We start from the raw sequence: 22578 nt of genomic DNA, 5'->3' as shown, positions 1-22578 counted from the left end.
TAAACCATCTGTCCTCATACTCTTTTTTTGGACCTTCATGAATGTGTGAGGTGCAATGTAAATCGTTTGTAGGCATGTAGTCATCTGCACATGGTGTGTGTGTGTGTGTGTGTGTGTGTGTGTGTGCGTGTGCAAATGCAATCAGTTCTCCTGAACATCTAGTGAGTGTGTGCGGAATAAGTTGCCACACATAGGCATACAGCAGTGAGTGCGGGCTGTACTGCACCATGCGGGTGTGGTAAGACGGGTGAGTTCTTGTCAGTACTCTAACTTTCTCTGGTGTGGAAATCAGTCCAATGCTGAGAAGACACATAAGATCTTTTTCTAACAGACAAAACAATGTTTGAACTTGATGTGTCCTAGTCCTCCTCCTGGATTCTGTATGCTGCTGTGTTGGTCAAACTGGGCTGTAGGAAAGTGTCCATTGGTTCTCCTGGTGTTTCCATTGAGGTCATATGTCCGATCCTCTGTTGGTGTAGGGGCGGAGGCCCTAGCTGATCCTGTGTTTGGTCTTGGTGGGGAGAAGGTGCCTGGCCCGGAGGTGCTGGGTTGCAGGGTGGTGGTGGAGCGGAGTCCAGGTGGTGATCCATTCCTCTCCCAGAGGGCCCATGTAACACAGGATATAAGGGTTGGGTTAGTGTGTGTTTTTCTGAATTGTCTTGTTCCATTCTTTTCAGCTTTATTTACATTTTTTGCTTCATTCCTCAGTCTCACTTCCTCTCTTCTACATGCTTTTGTCCTCCAATCATTAACTGCCTTCCAGTCAGCCTGAAATGGCACAAACTTCTTTCTTTTAGATTAGACTTTTTTTTTTTGCTTTCTTTCTGTCCTCCTGTTCTTTATATTCTAATGTTTCACGTAACTGGTCAAATGGCGGAGACTGAAACTGCACTGTTGAGGGAAACCCAATTCTACCCATTTTGATAATTGATCACCACTTCCTGGGTGTTTTGACTCCATCATCACCGGACTCCCAACTTCTGTTAAGTTGCTATGACATGTCTGTCAACGACCCCGTGAAACCCTTCTCTCTACTTTAATAAATGACCTTGGTATCAGTCATTTACGAGGCAGCCGGACTCTCGCCTTGGCGACACGGTCCGTGGGATTTTAAGCTTTTTCCTTTTTTTACCGGTAAACCTTTAGCCTACTCAAAAATCAATACTCAACAACCAGACATCATTGGAAAATTTCAAAATTAATCAAAATTTTCTCTCACTGTTGTATTGTATCTTTGCACGCGGTTTTGGGTCGGTTCTTTTCCCTTTCGATAGGATCTGAGCGTGGGCCGGGCTCTGCAGGGCGGTTAGCTGCGCTTTTCTGCCAGTCCGACGGAGTCCGATCAGGCGTCGAATCCCATCCTCGTCGTCAAGTTTGTGGTGGCAATTTCTGATGATGAGACCAATAAAGTTCTTAGGGAAACAAAGTTGTCTTTTGATGTCATTTAATTGAAGAATAATAATAATTGAGTAAAAGCAATTCACAACTCGAGCTGGGTCAGACCAGAACTACACAGAACGCAGCTGACTAGCTGACTGACACAGACTCAAGGTTCACAGTGTATGTTATACATTACAGAAAGAACTCCCTCTCACAGAGACACGGTAAGGTGTTATTGTTCTGACTTTAGCTGAAGCGCCTGACTATCTAGAGTTTACCCCTTGCCCTGGAGCTCTCAGCCCAGACAAGGCCACCAACTATCTCTCTAAGACAGAAGGAGCAACAGTAAATCATGCACAAGACCCTGGAGAGGAGTAGACAATACATATCCTCAAAATTAACCTTAGCTGATTATACCATGATTATTGATTCTATAGTAGTAAAGAAATGTAAACATATGATCAAACAGGTTAACATAAACATTTCAGTTAAGTCAAATTTAACCCAGTAAATGTCCAAAGAGCAGCTTATTCTCCTCCACTGAACACAGCACATCACTCAGACACCATGTATCTTTAAACTGGTCTAAGTTTTGTGTCAGACTGAAGAAATCTAAATTCTGTCCTCAGCCGAGATTTCAACATCCGACAGAAAATCAGTCTGACATCAGTGTCCAGAGAACTCTCCAGTTTGTTTCTCCTGCTGATATAAATGGCCATTTTGGCTTGACCTATCAGGAAGTTTAACAGCTGACATTTAGATTTAGTTTTCTTCCAGGTGAGCTCTCCAAGGAGTGTCCACCCGACCCGCCAGCTTACGCTGGTTCAGAACTTTAACTAATAACTGATACATACTTTTACCATAGTCCTCAGTGTGTACTCACTGTTCACCTTCAACATGAAATCATCAGCACATTCAAACACAGGAAACATTTTAAGATCAAGAAAAGAATCAGAGTCATCGGCTGCTTTCAGCCATGCACCGTGTGCAGCAGCTAAACCCCTCTCCAAGTCCGTCAGCTGATGTTTCCAGCCTGCCAGCAGGTGGCTGATGATCCTGACAGACCTGACCTCGATACAGGAGGCCCGACCTGCTGCATTGTCCAGAGAGGGGCCGCACCCATCCATCACCCGGCCCAGTGTAACAATCCCGGCCTCACATAGTCTCTGAAGCAGGGACGGCCCTGCTTCACACCTGAGCCGAGTCCCGTAGACCACCGGCTCCTTCAGAAGCCAAAAAACAGAGTCACAGCGAGTCTCTCTCTAAACAGACTCCACACTTTAAACAGTCCTCGGTAGAAAACCGGCAGATTGTCCAGCTTAAATCCACTCAGCTCCATTAAAAACAGCGACTCAGCTAGTCCCAGTCAACCACAGTGCTCCAGAATGGGACACTGTGTCTCCAGACCAGGTCTTCAGGTCCAGATAGCAGTCTCTGAATGAATTGAAGCCTGAAAGCAGCTCCTCTGCTCGCCAGGTGTACCAGTCTGTGGCCTCCTTCATCCTTATGCAGGAATAGGACGCTCTGCGGGACCCAGTGAAGGCGGTCTCAGAAGAAGTCCACCAGGACTTCCTGCACCTTGGACAGCAGGTTTGGGGGAGGGTCCACACACGCCAAACGATGCCACAACATGGAGGACACAATGTTATTGATAACAAGGACACGACCTTTAAACGACATTTTTGGTAAAATCCATTTCCATTTGTCCAGCTTGGCCTGGACCTTTTCCAGAAGGTTCTCCCAGTTCTTGGAAAGAAAGGATTCGTCTCCGAGATAAACTCCCCGATACCTCAGTCCTCCTCTCATCCAAACCAGGCCTCCTGGTAACACTAGCTTCTTGCTCAGCCCGCCCCCCACAGCTAAAGCCTCGCTTTTCAGCCAGTTGACCTTCGCTGAGGAGATGTGACCAAAGTCAAGAACAGTTTGATACAGTACATTAATGTCCTCCTGTTTTTTAACAAAGACAATAACATCATCAGCATATGCAGACAGAAACAAGGGTTTTTTAAGACCTGGAAAAGAGAAACCAGACAGCTGTGACCTCAGTCGGTGTAAAAGAGGCTCTATGGCCAGAGAATATAACATCCCTGACAGGGAGCAGCCCTGTCTGACACCCCTCAGGGCTTTAAAGGGAGCACCTAAAGCACCTTTAACCTTCAGTACAGTCTCAATGTTACGGTATAAGACCCTGATCTTGGCTATAAGACCAGAGCTGAACCCAAAAGCTTGCAGTGTCCGCCACAAGTATTGGTGTTCAACCCGGTCAAAAGCCTTTTCTTTGTCCAGAGAAATCAGACCAAGCTCGCAGCCCAAAGAACCAGAGAGGTCCAAAACGTCCCGAATCAGAGCGATGTTATCAACCTGCTGGGTACGCAGTACGTCTGGTCTCTTTGAATGACCTCCATCACTTTCTTTAGCCTCATGGCCAACACCTTCGACAACAGTTTATAATCAGTACAAAGTAAGGACATGGGCCTCCAGTTCTTAATATCCTGCAGGTCTCCTTTCTTTGGGAGCAGGGTGAGGACAGCTCTCCTGCAGCTCAGAGGCAGCCGCCCCTTTCTCAAACTGTCTCTGAGGACACACAACAAATCTTCACCCAGCACGGGCCAGAAAGTCGAAGAAGGACGTGGCCACCTCAGGCTCCTCCTGGAGCTCAGCTTTATAAAGTCCTCTGTAGAAGTCTGCCGCACACTGACGGATCTCAGCAGAGTCATGCAGCAGCTGTCCGGTGTCAGACCGCAGAGACTGCATCAGTCTCTTCTGTCCATTTTTACGCTCCAGGCCAAAGAAGAAGTGAGAGGGAGCGTCTATCTCAACGATGTGCTGGAAACGTGAGCACCCTGAGCAGAGATACCCAGCAGGTCAGACAGAGCTGATTTTTTACTTTTGAGAACTTGAATATGTTCTCGACCTCCTGTGGAGTCTGCTAGATGTTGAAACTCCACCACTTCTCTCTCCAGAGCTCTAATAGACCGGGCCATGTCCTTTGTGACATTAAGAGTGTACTAGACAAAGCTGCTGGATCTGAGCTTTGCCTACATCCCACCACTGCTGTAAAGAGCTAAAATCAGACTTTGTTTCTCTGAAATGACTCCAGAAAGACTTAAAGGCTTTTTCAAACATGCGATCAGATAACAGAGAGGTGTTAAAGTGCCAGTACGCACTCTTACATTTAACATTTTTAATAGAAAACACACAATGTACCATAGAATGATCAGTGAAACCCACTGGACTGATGGAAACACCTTTACAAACACTGAAATGATGTTTGAAACAGTACACTCTGTCCAGTCTGGCTAAAGACAGACAGTTATCTCTGCTGTGAACCCAGGTAAACTGTCTCTGAGCAGGATAAAAACGTCTCCACACATCACAGAGTTCAAACCCTTCAACCAGTTTTAAAAGAGCACGACTAGAAGCAGCGTGAGGTTCCTGATGGTTCCTGTCTAACTGAGGGTTCTCTGTACAGTTAAGATCACCTCCCAGGAACAGGAACTCATCACTGCTGCAGTTAACAAGAACATTCTTTTATACATCTAGAAAAAGCACTCTGTCCAACCCAATGGTGGGAGCGTAGACATGAATGAAGACCATCCTCACACTCTCAAAGACAGCACGGACTTTTAACATCCGGCCGGGAACGATCTCTTCCACAGAGCAGGAAACAGGTAAAAAGTCTGTAGAGAAAAGGATCCCCACACCTGCCATGTTACTGCTCCTGTGGCTGAGGAACAGCTCCCCCCTCCACTCCCTCCTCCACTCTGTCTCATTATCAGGAGTGCTGTGGGTCTCCTGAAGGAAAACCACATTTAACCCTTTAGACTGAATAAGAGAGAAGAGAGCAGCTCTCTTTACATCTTCTCTCGCACCGTTAATGTTTAAAGAGCCGATCTTTACATCACACATGATAAGGCTGCATGTAAACAACAACAACAACAACAACAACAAGGGCAACGGAAAAAAGAATAGAGGAAACATCTTCATTTAAATCATCTTTATCTATCTGTGCCCGCACTTTCACCAACAGTTTCTTCAGCCAGTAAGTCTCCGGGTCAGTGAAAGACAGCTGCCCGAGCCTTCCTGACTTCCTCAAGAAAAACTTGGTGGAGTCATGAAACAGCTGCAGGTCTGGAAAATGTTCCTCCACCTTCACAGCCCTCAAACCCTTTGTGATCTTAAGAAACGATCGGATTCTGGAGAAAGGGTAACCACTGTGTGTTTCTGCCTGCATGTTCTCAGAGTCAGAGTCACTCTCCTGTGTGCTCACCTGAGAGCTGTGAGTGAGCTGTGTGTCCTGTGAGTCCTGCAAGGTGTGTGTGTCAGTTTGTGAGCTGTGTGAGTGCTGTTGTGTGTCAGTGTGTGAGCTGTGTGTGTCCTGTGTGTTCTTAAGAAAAGGGGGCACATTAGAAACAATAACTTTTTTTTACAGGGCTAGCAAGAGGAAACACTGGCGTTAACGTCTCCTGAAGCACTACAGCGCTCTCTACCAGCTGATTGGCTTTTTCAGTGCTGTCCAGAAAAATCACAACAGCACTGTTTCTGGAAGCTGATTTTACGCTTCCACAACCCACAACTTCACCCACAGCCAGGCCACAGTCCTCCACGGATACACCAAAAGGTGGAGAAAGTTTGATGCCATGCCTGTGGGTGAGTTTCTCCAAACCGGAGACACCACGCGCAGCCGGCATGAAAGCGTGGCAGGCTGCGGCGGCAGCCGCCACCAAACAAAGCACAAAAACACACTGAAGCAAACAATGAGACAAAGTTTGATCACAGAGAAGTGATTCACAAACACATTAAACAGCACCCACAGCAAGAAAGAAGAGCAAAAAGGGTTTGAAACACTTACACGCTCAACAAACGCTCTCAGACACACTCACCCTGTCACTCTCAGCATGCACTCAGACAGAGAGAGAGAGAGAGAGAGAGAAAAACACACACAGAGACAGAGAGAGAGAGAGACAGAGAGAGAAAGAAACAGAGAGAGAGAGAGAGAGAGAGAGAAACACACACAGAGACAGAGAGAGAGAGAGACATAGAGAGAAAGAAACACAGAGAGAGAGAGAGAGAGAGAGAGAGAGGAGCTTGGTGTGTGAGATCCTCTTGACAGTCTAAACCTATAGCAGCATAACTATGGGCTAGTCCAAGCCTGAGCCAGCCCTAACTATAAGCTTTATCAAAGAGGAAAGTTTTAAGTCTACTCTTAAAAGAAGAGAGGGTGTCTGCCTCCCGGACCTTGACTGGTAGATTGTTCCAGAGGAGGGGGGCCTGGTAATTGAAGGCTCTACCTCCAACACTACTCTTAGAGACTTTAGGTACCACAAGCAGGCCTGCATCCTGGGAGCGCAATGTTCTAGAGGGGTAATATGGCACTATGAGCTCTTTAAGATATGATGGTGCCTGACCATTAAGAGCTTTGTAAGTAAGAAGAAGGATTTTAAATTCTATTCTAGATTTTACAGGAAGCCAGTGCAGAGAGGCTAATACAGGAGAGATGTGATCTCTCTTCCTAGTTCTTGTCAGCACACGTGCTGCAGCATTTTGTACCAGCTGCAGAGTTTTTAGTGACTTATTAGGGCAGCCTGATAGTAACGAGTTACAATAATCCAACCTGGAAGTAACGAATGCATGGACTAGTTTTTCTGCATCGTGTTGAGACAAGATGTGTCTGATTTTTGCAATGTTGCGAAGATGAAAGAAGGCTGTCCTTGATATTTGTTTTATGTGGGAGATGAAGGACATATCCTGATCAAACAGAACTCCCAGATTCCTAACAGTGCTGGATGCCAGGCTGATGCCATCTAGGGCAGCTATATCATTAGAGAAAGAATCTTCATTGACGGGAATATTTACAAAAACCCTGAATGGTCATGGTCTGATCCGGCAGATTCGACCCGGTGGCTTTCTTTCTTTCTTTTTCCTTTTCCTTTCTTTAATTTATTGGCTCAAACGAGTATAACTAATGCAGCTAGGGTTTGGCTGGCACACCCAAGTGTTAATTTTCTGTTTCATCTTCTTCTCCCTTTTTCTTTAGTTTTTTTAGTTGTCTGCTTTCTGTTTTCACTTATTTGTTTAGCTTACTTGATTTTGTCAATGTCTTGTTTTGTCTCCTTACATTTTGGGTGGGTGGGGATTGAAATGGGAGGGGGAGATGTCGGGTTGGGGCGGGTTGACAGAAAGCATGAAAGGGGAGGGAGTAATCAAGGGAAGGTAGACCATCTCAGTCCTCAACATTTTCAGGAGCATGATATTACATTTATGATGCACAGTGTTCCTTTAGATCTGAAAATGAATGGAAGGAGCATGCAATGTTGCTCAACATATTACTTGCTTGGTAGGCCTAGCACATACTTAAGAGCTATATCTTGGAATGTGAATGATGTAAACAATCAGGTTAAACGTGGCAAAGTTTTAAAACACTTAAAAAGTTTTTCTCCGGATATTGTCTTCCTCCAAGAAACACACTTAAAAAATGAAAAGGTACAACACTTAAAAAGGGAGTGGGTTGGTGAGGTTTTTGGTGCTGGACAATCTTCAAAGAGATCTGGCGTTGCTTTACTATTTGACAAAAAAATTAACTTCAAAATAAAAAATATATTTAGGGACCCATTAGGAAGATACATTATTATTAATGGTTCCTTGGAGTCAAACAATATCACCTTGATAAATATACGTATATGCACCCAATGAAGATTAATAAATCATTTTTCAATACACTTGAAAGTATACTGTCAGAATTTTGCAACTCAATGATAATATTAGGAGGGCACATTTGGAGAACATTACATCGTGATGTCAGAGACTACACTTTGTTGTGAAGGTGAAAGAAGGCTGTCCTTGATATTTGTTTTATGTGGGAGATGAAGGACATATCCTGATCAAACAGAACTCCCAGATTCCTAACAGTAGTGCTGGATGCCAGGCTGATGCCATCTAGGGCAGCTATATCATTAGAGAAAGAGTCTCTAAGGTGTTTTGGGCCGAGCACAATAACTTCAGTTTTGTCTGAATTAAGTAGCAGAAAGTTTCTAGTCATCCAGATCTTTATAATAATGTAATTTGTCATAACTGTTGCAATATATCAGTACAGTCTTGACAGTTTTCAGTAAATTATAGTGGCTGCATAGTCCAATATGATGTTCTCATATCAGATAAGATAATGCTTTATTGATCCCCAGGCGGGATATTTGGGTGTTGCAGCAGTACAAAGACAGAATAGCAAGTAAGCAAATACAGTATAAAAATAAGAATAGATAAATAAAAAAATAAAAAGAGATATGTACAGCTGTTATATAAGTAGGAGTAAGTGACAAGGTAAAGTGACATGATATGCAGGATGAGATAATACAGTATGGTATGAGGTCGAAGGTTTACGATATGGTATAATATAAGGTGCAGTATAAAAGTGTCAAATAAATACAGTGCGTAAAAAATATAACGGTAATTATATATTATATAGCATAATATAGTATAGTGTAATATAATACAGTATGGTATATTATATGGTATTTTATGGAGTGTTTGATTAAACCTCTAAAAGCTCCTTTGCATATTCTACCCAAAGTGGAAAGCCAGCTGACGATTTGCTGAGAAGTGAAGTAGTGAAGAGAGCTTGTGGCACATAGCAACGACTGCTTGTTGGCCCACATCTGATCAAAACAAACTGGTAACTCACAAGAACCAGTCTTCTCATCACTTCTGTCTGCCATCTTCTATGCAGGGAAAGCCAACAGTCCTGGCTCCCTGCATGGGCCGCTGTTATAGGGGATTGTTCGGCTAAGACCCCTCTTACTGGGCTTCGGTACTGTGCTCTCTAGTACTTTTTGTGTTTTTGTTTAGTCCTCTGCTCTCCTTCTCTGGTCACATTTACCAGAGAGGAACTTCTAAACATCAGCTTTTCCTCTGCTAAAACTTTTTCCCCGGTTTTCACTAAACCGGTTTTATGGAGATTGTTGTTGGAGGAGCAGCAGCTCTATATGGAATCTGCCGGAGACGCAGATGTGGAATTGAGCAGGAGCGCTCGTGAAACTGAGGCAGCAGGGATTACGCACTGCGCTCCCGTCTATCCACCGGGTGAACGTCCGCTCTCTGGCCAACAAGATGGACAAACTGCTGCTCCTCAACTCTAAAAACACAGACTTTTGCAGATCCGCCGCGCTGTGTTTCACCGAAACATGGCTCAGTGAACACATCTCAGACAGCTCATTACATCTACTGGGCACCCAGCTGTACCGAGCAGACTGCTGAACGGAGCTTTCAGGAACAAGGGGAGGCGGAACAAGGGGAGGCGGAACTCGTGTGAAATTATTGTGGCCGATCAGTGGGAGAGCCGGGATCCACTGCTGTTTTGTTTACACTGCCTGCTCTACGTTTGCCTCCCGTTTACACTGCTGCTTTGCAGGCCTGCAAGCCGTTTTGCCTGCCCGTAACACGTCTTGCAGGAGCCCTGTTCGGTTGCTCAGTTGACTTTCTGTGGGGGCACTTCCGCGTTGGGTTGCTGATGCAGCTTGGCCGTGGTGTTGGCTCGTTTGTCTGCTCGCAGCGTGTGCTACGTCAACCCTGCTGTCGCCTGCTGCAGCTGGTGGTCATCCTCACAAGTGGGACCGCTGCTTGTCGCTGCCTGCCTCTGCAGCTTTGTGTTGGGACTGGACTATTTTACCCCTTTTTTGTGTTTGTACGAATGGACTCTGGGGGGGATTAATTTCTTTGTCCTGATTATGTTTTTCCTGGTTTAAGTTTATTATCTGTGGTTCACCTTGACATTAATTTGGCAGTTATCTGGGTTTTCTTCTTTTTGTTGTTACCACCAATAGTATTGTTTTCACCTTATTTGTTTATTTGCCTGCCAATCGAATGAGTAATTTAAGTTTTGGTTTAGTTATCTAGTGTTATTTGTGAGCAGCTTCAGAACTTTCTGTTAATTTATTATCTTTATATTTTTGATTGCTGCCAATTATTTCACTTTGGTGGTGTGATTTAGTTATTTAGTTGTGCGTTTTCGATTCCTTTAACAGTCTTTTCTTCTTTCCTCTCTTTTTCAGTGGCTGAGAGCCTGGTGGTGGCGCTGGTGATCTGGGTGGTGGTTCCCTCCCTTTTTGTGTGCTGTGTGCCCCATTTGAGTTATTCCACAAGTGTGTGTGTGTGTAGGTTCTTCACGTGTGTCTGGGGTGTTTTCCATTTGATTATCCTCACTGGGATACCTCTCCTCGACCCCATCACACCTGGTGAGCCTCAGCCACATCCCCTTTATCCTCCCCATTTTATGAATGCATGTTTTCGTCTTCGTTTCTAATTTTAAACAAACAGAAATAATCTAACTAATATAATAATAAAATAATTGTTTTATTGTGAAACAAGTCTCAAGCTCCTCTGTATATAGATTGAACCAGTGTGTAATTTATCTGTCTGTTTCTGTGATACTTCCCTGGGTGAAATTCCCAGGGTGGCGTTGCCTTTAGATTAGCGACCAACCCTTGTGCCGCCACAGTAGTTTTGTGTTACCTTGTCTAACCTGTCCTTGTCTTTAAGTTTTGTATGTCTGTTTAGTATGCGTGTCTGTACATCCAGAGCACAGAAAACCTGTAGTCAAATTCCTTGTATGTGCCCACATACTTGGCCAATAAAGCTGTAAGCAATAGCAATAGTTATGCAGGGTGACCGCCCCTGGCTCTCTGTTACAATACAGCTCTACAGTTCATACACACCTGCTGCAGTCTCTGTGTGATTATTCATACAAACATGGTCAGAAGAAACTGCACCCAAACATAAAGGTGCTAAAAATTGCCCAGGGAAAAATACCAGCTAGCAGCAAGCTAACTATAGGCTAACACGGATAGCATCATCATGGCGTCAAGCTTCCCGCTGCTGGTGGAGATGAAGATGACCAGCGATCTGGCAAATAACTGGGACAATTTTGGAGCAGAATTTGAGGACTACTCACTCGCATCAGGATTGGCTAAAAAACAGCTGCGGTGCAGGCTGCAACTTTGAGGAGAGCAATGGGCAGCGAATGTCGCCATACAAGCAGGGCATCACAGCGGAGCAGGCAAGGTGATCCAGGGCTGCAGAGATGGCAGGATAAAAGCAATGACACAGGACAGGGCGCTGGAGAGTGACGGCGAACTACACCCAGACAGGAGCACCCAGACAAACTCCAGAATCACGCACAGGGTGCAAGTGAGAGTAGTATGTGCAAGTTTTGTGGCATTACGCTCAGGTGCGGACGCGACTTTATGCCAGCATATGGCAAAAGTTGCCGCCATTTTGGAACAGCTAATCATTTTGCCAAGGTGGGCCTGAAGAGAAACCAATCCACACGACAGCTGCATACAACAGACACAGTGGCCCACGAGGACTTGGTCGGGACCAACACTGAGGCCCTCATCTATTCAGCTGAGAGCATAGAAGCAGTTAAAGGACAGGTCAGAGTATAAAGCCGTGGCCAACCTGGGGTCTGGGCCCCCCTTCGGGGCATGCTAAAGATCTCTGGGCAGCATACACACGCCATGCAGTTTGCAACCTGCAGTGGGCACAAGAGGACGCTGAACAGATAAATCAAGCAGACTACCTGAATGTCACCAGCCAGCGCCTGACAGAAAGCATACTGAGGGAGAAGAAAACCTCCAAATACTAAAAGAAGTAGTGCTACGGGGGTGGCCAGACCACAGAGATGAGGCTCCGCTAGCAATCAGAGAATACTGGTCGATCTGGGACGAGATCAGTGCACAAGATGGAGTACTATGCAAGAGTCAACGTGTTATAGTTCAAAATCATTGCGCACAGAAATGTTGAAACGCATCCAGTCCAGCCATGTAGGATGTGAAGCATGCTACAGACAGGCCAAAGACTATATACTACTGTAATGGCCCAACGTGCAAGGTGAGATCAAAGACTGTGAGCCAGTGCTCAGCATGCAATGAATACTCCCGCGAACAACAGAGAAACGATGATGTCACATGCACTCCCCACGTGGCCATGGCAGATACTTAGCATGGATCTGTTCCAACAAGCTGGTAAAGACTTTCTGATAATGGGAACCTGTGCAAGAAAGCAGCCAGTGCAGGTAATGACCCTTGGAAAGCCATTCTACAATGGAGAAAAACACCTACAGAGGGCATGCACAGCAGTGCAGCGCAAAGACCGATGGCTCTAAGGCTAAAAACTTCTCTTCCCGTCTCTGGACACACTCTTAGAGCCAAGCATTGTCACAGGAATTCCTGAAAAGCTGCCAGTTAAAAACCAAATAGCCAAATTCTGGTATGACAAGTCAGCCAGAGATTTGCCAGAGCTGACTATTGGCCAAGATATCAAAATGAAGCCTCTAGGAGAGGAGTATGCCTTCAACAGGTGGGCCCCAGATCATACCTGGTGGATGTAGAGGTGACATTGTACCGGCGTAATCGGGTGGACCTGAGACCAGCAGAGAGGGAGATATATATATGTGTATGTTTGTGTAAAAAGCGGATGACACATCAAACATGGTGTTTTTTCTCACATTGGAGGTGCAAAGTCGGGCTAAGACCCCCTCTAGTGTTGTGTCAATGGTACATCCCAGCAGGCAATAGTTATGCAGGGTGATCGCCCCTGGCGCTCTGTCATAATACAGTCTCTGTGTGATAATTCATATAAACAGCCGCCACAATTAAATCACTGAATGACAAACAGTGAACAAGCTAAGAAGCCAGATATGGTGAGCACAGACACAGATAGCTGCTAATTAGTGCTAACGTATGAATAAAATAATCTAATTTCAGTCAGTGAAAAAAGTGTCACCCATAGTAATACTTAACTTCAGGCCTTATTATAACTTCAGCAGGTCAATTATATAAAAATTCATCCAGTTGCCACGAATAGAGAAATGAGTTGGACATCATAAAACCTATTGCAAACTATCCTATCCTATTAGTTTCACTTTTCTTTGAGTGAGAATGAGGTACCTGAACTTCATTTACAGAGGAAGAAATCATAAGTGACCAAAGTACATCCCCCCTCATCCCCCCTGCAGCATCACTCTTGGTATATCTGGATAAATATTTGCACTCCATCTGCTATAGCTCATCAGCTCACTGTATGTTAGAAGGGGTGTATTCTAGGGCTCTGTGGGGATTGACTAACTTTAGGAGTCAGCCTCAAGTGGTCACTTGAGGAACTGCAGTTTTTGGCCCTTCAGCGTTGGCTGAATGTTTAAGCCTTGGAGGTTGTCACTTGGTATCAATACTGATAAAGACACTTTTTATAATATAATTTCATGAAGGGAAGAGCAGTGTGTTTTGATTGATTTTTTTAACCCTTTATGCCTTTATTTATAGAGAGGATAGTGGATAGTGTCAGGAAAACGGATCAAGAGAGAATGGGGGATGACACGCAGCAAAGGGCCAAGGGTGGGAGTCAAACCCGGGGCCACTGCATCGAGGACTATAGCCTCTGTACATGGACCACCGATTTAACTGCTGAGCTAAACCGGTGTTGTTTGATGTCCGTTTTGATTCTTAAGGTGAATGCATCACCAATAGAATGAATCTGATTACATTTTCATTTGGGTTTGTGAAAGACACAAGAACAGCAGTGAAGAAGCAAAGAGTAAACGCACAGTCAGATGTTTGTGCAAACAAAGGAACTTTTTTTGTTGTTTGCTGGTTCTGAGCATGCCCTCTATCTTGACGTATATATTTGGGGATGAATGTTGTTGTAACTGTATATCTTACTAGTTAAAAGCGTTTAAAAACAGGGGGAAATAGTACGTATGTTGGGGACTATTTTCAACAACAGATGAATCGTGTAATGCTCTTATGAGTATGTGTGGCAGCAGGGTGGTGTATGTGGGATTGAGACAAAGTAATGCAGTGTGTGATACAGTTAAGGAGCATGTCAGCTAGTGCAACAGTTTGACCCATGTTTTTTTTAGGGGAGCTCTATGACACAGAGTATCTATCAGGTTTTGGATACACTTAGTCTTTTTAGTATGACATATGTATATATTGTTGGTTTTTTGCTTTAAATGGGGTTTGTTGATTAAACATATCACTTTGAGACATCTCTGGTGATACTTGTTAATTTTTGCACCATAAGATCTATATAAGAATCTTGATTCACCCATTGGTTTTAAATTGAGTGTCTTTGGAGGCAAAAGAGAGCATATTTGGAAAAGAGGGTGGAGGTGGACAGGAGCCAGGGGTTAGCAAAGGAGCATCTGTAAGCACAGTAAAGTTGGTATTTATTGGGAGGTTAATATTGGCTAGTGAAAAAAATGACTTTAACAAAATGTACTTGCTAAAAAAAAACAGCAGACTCCTCAGTGTCTTTAAGTTCAACTTAACACTGAAGAACATATTTTTCAGGTCGCCGTGTAAGTGACCTGTCAATCACAGATAGCCCCGTCCTAAACCCTCCCCTGCTTTCTGGTCTGTGTGACTCTAAATGGGAGCATCAGTGACTAAATGAACGTCATGCTGTGTTGAAGAAGACTTGAAACTAGAGATTGAGACCATAAACTCATTAGGAACATGTTTACTGAGGGAATAAATCAGGAGAGGAGGAGGACCATTTTGTCATAGACTTCTATAGAATAACACTTCTTTTAACAACCAGTAGTCGCCTGAGGTTTAAGGCCTTGACTTAAATAACAGTCTAATGGTGTGAACACCTTAATGCTACAAAATCTGACCCTAACCTGGACATCACTCAGCTTTCAATGAGCCTGAAACGACTCGGTTGTGATCAGAGAGATTTAATAAACAATTTTTACATTCATAGTAAATTGTTGTCACATACAGTAAAGACATTAGAGCTTAAATATTTGACAGCAACCTCCCAGTAAAACAATATGTCCATATGTATTCGAACAGGTTTTGGCCAAGCAGCCTTCACTACATGCAGACTCTCAGGTCACAGATCCAGGTCAGTCTACTTCGACCTGAGGCCTCTTGCAATGTTGTCGTCTGTTTCAGCTGCTTCCTTCAGTGCCTGCATCACCAGAGCGTTCCTCTTCCTCGTCTCCTCCATCCTCATCGGGTTTGATTCAGGCAGATTCTGAGGGGCAGAAACATGGAATTAAATACAAATGTTTTCACAGAAAATCTCCTGTGCACAGATGACAACCTGATGTCCCTTCAAGTTAACATTTTATGTATTTAAAGCATCTTTCGATCTTTCTGTTTGGAGAAAAATGTGTTCAAAGTAAATTTTGGTTGAACTTTGATCTTTGCATTGCTGCATAGGCTGCTGTTTTACTGCAACTAAACAAAGCTGTTGAATAAGAACATATGGAGAAAAAAATATTGGCAAAATATCAGCCTTCACATAAAGCTTCCAGGTTTAAGGTAGTTTAGCGCCTAAAGTCAGTTAACAAATTTCAATGAACACAGAGTACCGAGGGGGATAGGGTTCACTATGAGGTGCCAGACAAGGGCAACATAATAACCACAGGCAACTGAGTTAGAACTAGCCAGCTGAACTATACTGGGCTTGTCACAATCAGTGAGTTGTCATTACTGTTACCCTACGATCACCTTTCAGCTGTCAGTTAAACTAGAGAGTTATGTCCACTGATGTTGGGGAGCATGTGGCATCCCTGTCACCCACACTTTTGGGTTGATTTCCTCAGTACAAGCAGGCCTCAAACCGTCCTCTGAATGTCCATATAAATAACAGCATGTAACCATTTTGTCAACAGTTTCCTCATTTTTTTTTTTGTCTCTTTCATGCCATCTGTATTTTTTCCTTTTTTTCACCTGCAGCTCAAACAATGCTTTGCAGTTGGAAACGGGTGTGTCCTCTGCATTTATTTCACGTGAAGTTAACACAACATTTATATCTATATCTATACCGTATCTATAAAATCATCCACAGTGCTAAATCACTGATACACTCAAACCCTCTCCAGTTAGACCTAAAATGCAGAGTTTCTGTTGTCTACCAAATATCATTAATTCTCTACAACATCATTATCTATACAGCCATACATAGAAGGGACGTGATGTTTCTGTAACACTTTCAATTGCCACAGTTATCCCCCAAAAGTGAGTAGTTAATTGATACATATACCTCTGCTGCCACCTTCAGGAAAATTACAGTAACGGCGGGCTGACTTATATGGGTCAACAACCACGAATGAATAACGTTTACTTATACTGATAACGTTTATCTTGACATCACAAATCAGAGCAGAAAGTGTTCTTGTATATGCAGGACATGTAAGCGGCTTAAGAGTTGCAGTTCACGATGTTTCTAATTCTTATGGCCCTTAATAATCGTTCTAAATAAACCAGACCTTTACGTGCCTCAACCAAAGCACACCACAAACTAACACTTCACAACCTGCGACGTACAGTAGCACTTGATTTCCCCTGGTTTATCTTTGTATGTTTTAAGTACCCAGTTAGTGTGTTCAGTGGTCACCATTCAGCTGACTCACCTTGACGAGCTCTCTCCGCCGCTCCTCTCCCGGAGCGATCATGGACCACATCCCGTACCCGAGCCCGACAAAGGCGACCAGCGCGGAGGAGGCGAGGATGCTGCGGAGAGCGCTCATCCTGCGGACAGTGATGGCCACACAGACTCTGTCCGGCCGGTGTCTGATTCTCACAGACTCACGGACAGCATTTCACTCCGCTGTGTTTGGTAACAGCGGACACAGCAGCCGCAGTGCACGCCGGGAGATTCTTCTTCTTCTTCTTCTTCTTCTTCTTCTTCTTCTTTGAGTTTTAATGGCGGTTGGCATGGCTTAAATGTGCATTACAGCCACCTACTGGACTGGAGTGTGGAGCAGTAGATTGGCAGGAAACAAAACAAACAAAAGTCAATTAAATTCCGACTAGAACACTGCGAACTTTACATGAGGTTTTTCCTAACAGATTCCCCAATGTAATATTGCGTTTTTCCTAAGTTAGTTCTCATTTTAATTCCCTTCTTTGCTCATCATACCTTTTGCAATCTATTAGTACATGTTTGACAGTTTCGAGTGTAGTACAGTATATGCATAGCCCAGTAGGCTGCTTGTACGGAGTGTTTATTCTATGACGTGTAATGACCATTTCCTCCCTTGGGTTCCTACTCCGCAATCCACCAATGCCTACGTGTTTTTGAATACTGTAAAGATGTCTTCCTGTTTCACATAGGTCACAGTGTTCTTGCCAGGTGGTCTTTTATGATGGTTTTAATTTCTGATTTACTTACGTGGTATTTGTATGTCAAGTCTTTTTAATGACTGTTTGGCTAGTATGTCTGCCTTCTCATTTCCTTCCACCCCTATTTGAGCAGGCACCCAAAGGAAGGACATATCCAATCCTCTATGATGTAGCCTGAGTAGCACATGAAAATGATCATAAATAATATCCTGTCTACATGACGACTTTCCGGATTTTATGCTTGAAAGGGATGACAAACTAACAGAAGCAATTATGGCCATAGATTGGTTATTTTCTTCCACCCATTGTACTGCTAACAATATTCCTAGTAACTCAGCAGTGTACACTGAGAGGTGGTCAGTTATTCTCTTTTTCACTGCTACCTCACAGTGAGGGATGAAGAAAGCAGCACCTGTATGCCCAGTCTCCGGTTCTTTTGAACCATCTGTAAATATGAATAACTCGTGTTTGTGTTGGTCAATATAGTTCTGTACTATCATCCATTTTGGTATCAGTTTAGGTTTGTCTTTTAATTTTTGCTGCAGACTTGTATCTATGGATGGCATAATGAATCTCCACGGAGGAATTGTTGATGATGGAACAGTGGGGCTTACTTTTAAATTATTTAGGCCTACATTTTGTGCCTTAGCATTTCCTATCCTCCCAAAGCTGTAAAATCTGGACTCATTATGCTCCCAACACACCTGTAAAATGTCCTTTGTTGGATGTAATCTACTATGTCCTTGCAGATTAACCCAGTATGCCAACATAAGCTTCATCCTCCTAATTCGTAGAGGCATTTCCCCCATTTCGACTTGCATTGCAGACACTGCTGATGTTTTAAGTGCTCTACTACAAATTCTGAGAGCCTGAGCCTGTTCAACATCCAGCTTTTTAAGGTTGGTTTCTGCTGCAGACATATAAGCAATACTTCCATAATCCAGGGCTGCTCGCATAAGAGCCCAGTAAATGTTTAACAAAGAGGTCCTACTTGCTCCCCAGTCTCGCCCTGACAGACATCGCAGTATATTGTTGTCTTTCGCATCTTTTTGCACTTGTTTTTCACTTTGTCAATATGTTGACACCAGGTAAGCTTTTCATCAAATACAACTCCAAGAAATCTAACCTCCATAACCTGTTCAAGGACTTGTCCATTTAATTGGACCAAGATCGCCCCGTCATCAGCATAAAGTGATTTTCCTATATTTTGCTCTACTCTGAAAAATGTCATTAATCATGATGTTCAATAATAGCGGACTGCACACACTACCCTGTGGTGTTCCTTTTTCAACTGAATATTTATTGGAATACTCTGAACCCACTCTAACTTCTATTGTTCTCCCAAACAGGAAAACGTCAGGAGATTAATTCTTCTTCTTCTTCTTCTTCTTCTTCTTCTCTGAGATTATGGCGGATTGCAACCAACGTTAAAAGGTGCATACCGCCACCTACTGTACCGAAGTGTGTAACATCATGGTCTGATACTGTACTTCAGGTTAAATAAAGAATAAAAACAAAGGAATAATATTCCTATATTGTACGATACAGTCCTGTTTCTCTGAGAAAAATAATGAGCGCCTTGCAGCATTCTAATACATTTTCATCCATCCCTGAAATCCCTTCCAAATTCCATCCCCGTCCTAACCTGCCTATCTTGACATGTAATATGTTTCTCTCTGCGTTATCTTTCCTACACATCATGAAGACATGTTCAACATTTTCAGGTACATCACATACATCACACTTATCTGAACCACACTTTGGCATTAAATAAAGAGTTGATTTTAATCCAGTATGTCCAAATCTTAACCTTGCCACTGCCTCTTTTCTGCACTTCCCTTCACAAGACTTTATTTTTGTATGTTATAATAGTGCCTCCCTTTGACATCCTTGTCCCACTGCTTCTGCCATGAGTCCCTCACTGCTGTTGTTATTAGTGATTTGGCTTCACCTTTTTATAAAAGGAACTTTCAATATTTTATCTTCATCTAATTTCAATGCTCTCTTCGCAATCTTATCTGCTCTTTCGTTACCCTCCACCGCAACCTGAGCAGGAACCCAGCAAAACTGTACATTAGTTCCAACCCTTTGCAGTCTCAGCATTATTGTACATATTTCCACCAGTAAATCATCTTATTGTTGCTTTAGAATTCAGGCTGCTGAGTGCTGCAGCAGAATCTGAACAGATGACGACTCTCTCTGGCCTTACATCTTCTACCCACTGCAGTCCTAAAATAATAGCAGCTATTTCTGCTGTATACACAGACAAGCAATCATTAATTCTTTTACATATAACTATATCAAACTCTGGTATAAACACTCCTGATCCTACATGTCCACTTCCTGGATCTCTAGATCCATCAGTAAATATTTGAATATAGTCATTTACTTACTTTTAATATACTTTTGAACAATGTATCCAACGTTAACCATATTTCTTCTACTCCACTCCTTCTTCTGCTCTACAAGTTTCCTGTCCACGTTTGGCACTGGAAATATCCATGCAGGAACATTACCCCACACTCTACTTGGTCCATTCTCTAGTCTATTCAAACCATCTTCTTCCAACCAGATCCTTTACCTTTGAGTGGTTGTGAATATTCCCAACAATTACACAGCACCTTTGTTGTAGGTTGTTCCTCTCCAGCTCCCTTTAACTTAACCCCATATGCCAGCGACAACTTAGTACGTCTGAGATAGAATTGTAGCTCAGCTTCCACCAGCATTGCATTTGTAGGAGTTGATGTAATTGCACCAATACTCATTCTAAGAGCTCTAAACTGTATTTTGTCTAATTTTCCAATTCACTCTTGGCTGCTGCACCATACACCACACATCCATAATCAATACAAGATCGTATTAATTCCTTATATATATATCCAGTAGTGACTGTCTATCTGCTCCCCATTCATAACCACAAACTGACCTCATGAGATTCAGAACTTTTTTGTTTCAACCTGCTTAACATGATTCCTCCAGACACATTTCTCATCAAACCACAAACCTAAATATTTGACTCTTTTACTCTTTCCATATTTTGTACATATAACTTAAGTTGTAAATGCTCTATAGTTTTCTTTTTGTATACAGCCTATGGTTTAAAGCAGAGGTTACTAACTGGCGGACCGTGGTCCGGGTCCGGACCCAGAAGCTGTCCCATACGGACCCAGACCTACAGCCAAAAACAGAAGGATTATGATTCAAAACCTGACGGGCGCTTCTATTTTAAGCGGCGCAGCTTTTGTAGTCTTTAGTAGTAGTTTAGTGGATGAAACGTACAGACCAATTACATGCAAGTTAAGCCATCCCACGTGATACTACTCAGCCAATCAAGTCTGTGCATTCCAGGCAGTAAACACTGTGACTTTACAGCGCAGACAGAGAAAGACGGAGTAAGACGGAGAAAGGGAGAAATAGAGACGACTGTGCCGGAGAAAGTTGAGAAAAAGACGGAGAAAGGGAGAGATAGAGACTACTGCGCTTGAGACAAGCTAGAGCTCAATTCTCTCACTGAGCAAAAAAAGTGGGAGAGTTGAATATAAGAGGGGAAGAAAATGAACCTCTACAACTGTTCAATTGTAAAAATGTGTTGAGATTTATTATCTGCAAAATTGGTTGAGACTGTTGAGTCGAGATGTTAAACAGAAAAGGGGGAATTCAAACTTTGCCTTCCTTTATTTTATTTTTCTGAAGTTAAGCACTTTATTTGAACATGTACAATTTTCACATTTTCTTTATTTGCTCTTATTTTGAAATGCAGCCCTACTTTTATTTAGTAAATGAGAGAACATTATACATATTGGCAGTCATACATATATGTTCAGTTCTGTGTTACATGACAATAAAAATTGTCAAAAGGTTTTTGAATTGTACTGAATTCATTTGATTTGACTGAGGTATTTATTACATGCAGATGTGGATACAACTACTAGGCTACTTAGATATATATCACACTAAATAGTTAGCCATCATGATCTTCTGGACCTTTACTTCAAGAAATTTTCTCAAACTGGACCTCTTTAAATTTTAGTTGAATACCCCTGGTTTAAAGCATAGACTGTAGGTCTAAAGCAACAACAAAAAAAAACGCAGGAGATCTTCTTCTGTGGTTATCGGCGGACCGAAAACCAACAGCATTCTTGTACACTGCCACCTGCTGTTTCAGAATGTGTACGCTCTTTGTTAAAGTTCTTCTGTCCATACAGAAATTTTTTTCCTTTTATTTATTGTACAACAAATAAAATGAGGTGAGATGAGAAGAAGAATAAAAACAAAAACAGTCTACTTAACAAATTGATTTAATTCAAAAGTCAAAACAATATAATAATTTTAAATTTTTAACAAGTTTTGAAATTACTTTTAAGATATTAAAGGAGGTTAATCTGATGAGCCATCATTTTAATAGTTTTCTAGGATAATAAGTCTGTTAAATTTCAACAGAAGAGAAACTGGAATTATGCTCACCAGCCACTTCATTAGGTACACCTGAAAAATCTAATGTAATCCAATACACCAGCTCAGCCATAAGATTTGCTTTCATGTTGCCTGTAATGTACAGGCTTTTTTCTAAGCTGTAATAGGGGTGTTAATTCAATGATATTTCAGCGTCAAGCTCATCATTGGTGGTGGGGCTGTACTGAGCTGCATTATATTCAGGTGTTCCTAATACTCTGGCCCCCTCATGTATGTAAATAGAGTGGACAAAAAATTAATATGATTAAGTTCAGTACAACACCACCTTTAACTACGGCCTCAGTAATAAACATCAATGAATTTACACACTTCAGACTCTCAACAAAACAAAAGTCAACAAAAACTAAACTTCATAAAAGCAGAATCCATGGCAGTGCTGGCATTGAGCTACATTAGATTTTTCAGGTGTACCTAATGATGAAGTGGCCGGTGTGTGTATATACATATCAAAATTCAACTTGTATTTTGTTTATTTCTTGGTCTTGTAATGTTACTGTTGTGCGTACTGTTGCTTTAACAAAGTTGGTGAATAGAAAACATCCTCATCGCCCCTTCTTACGCGCATGCGCCGCCGTACCTTTTCCGGGAACGACATGTA

General features: G+C 42.7%; 1 protein-coding gene across 1 annotated transcript; it reads right to left on the bottom strand.

Moving 5' to 3' along the window:
- Positions 1-15093: 15093 nt before the first annotated feature.
- On the bottom strand, positions 15094-17062 carry uqcc3 (ubiquinol-cytochrome c reductase complex assembly factor 3). Its single transcript, XM_069683534.1, has 2 exons — positions 16796-17062; positions 15094-15411 (listed from the first exon to the last, which is right to left on the bottom strand). Exons 1-2 carry the CDS (start codon positions 16910-16912, stop codon positions 15286-15288), a joined length of 243 nt encoding a protein of 80 aa, XP_069539635.1. The 5' UTR covers positions 16913-17062; the 3' UTR covers positions 15094-15285.
- Positions 17063-22578: the final 5516 nt, after the last annotated feature.

This window comes from Semicossyphus pulcher, unplaced genomic scaffold, assembly GCF_022749685.1.
Source record: "Semicossyphus pulcher isolate SPU_LCO1_2020_fin unplaced genomic scaffold, fSemPul1.0.p SCAF_6, whole genome shotgun sequence".
Taxonomy (NCBI): Eukaryota; Metazoa; Chordata; class Actinopteri; order Labriformes; family Labridae; genus Semicossyphus; species Semicossyphus pulcher.
The sequence above is the reverse complement of the archived record's forward strand: the minus strand, read 5'-3'. Positions and strand labels throughout refer to the sequence as shown.

What these genes read in the sequence shown, in the direction of transcription:
- uqcc3 (XM_069683534.1), bottom strand. Translation starts at nt 16,912, where the DNA reads ATGAGCGCTCTCCGCAGCATCCTCGCCTCCTCCGCGCTGGTCGCCTTT. An exon ending in GGCGGAGAGAGCTCGTCAAG is followed by an intron (nt 15,412 to 16,795) that starts GTGAGTCAGCTG and finishes TCTGCCCCTCAG; the next exon opens with AATCTGCCTGAATCAAACCC.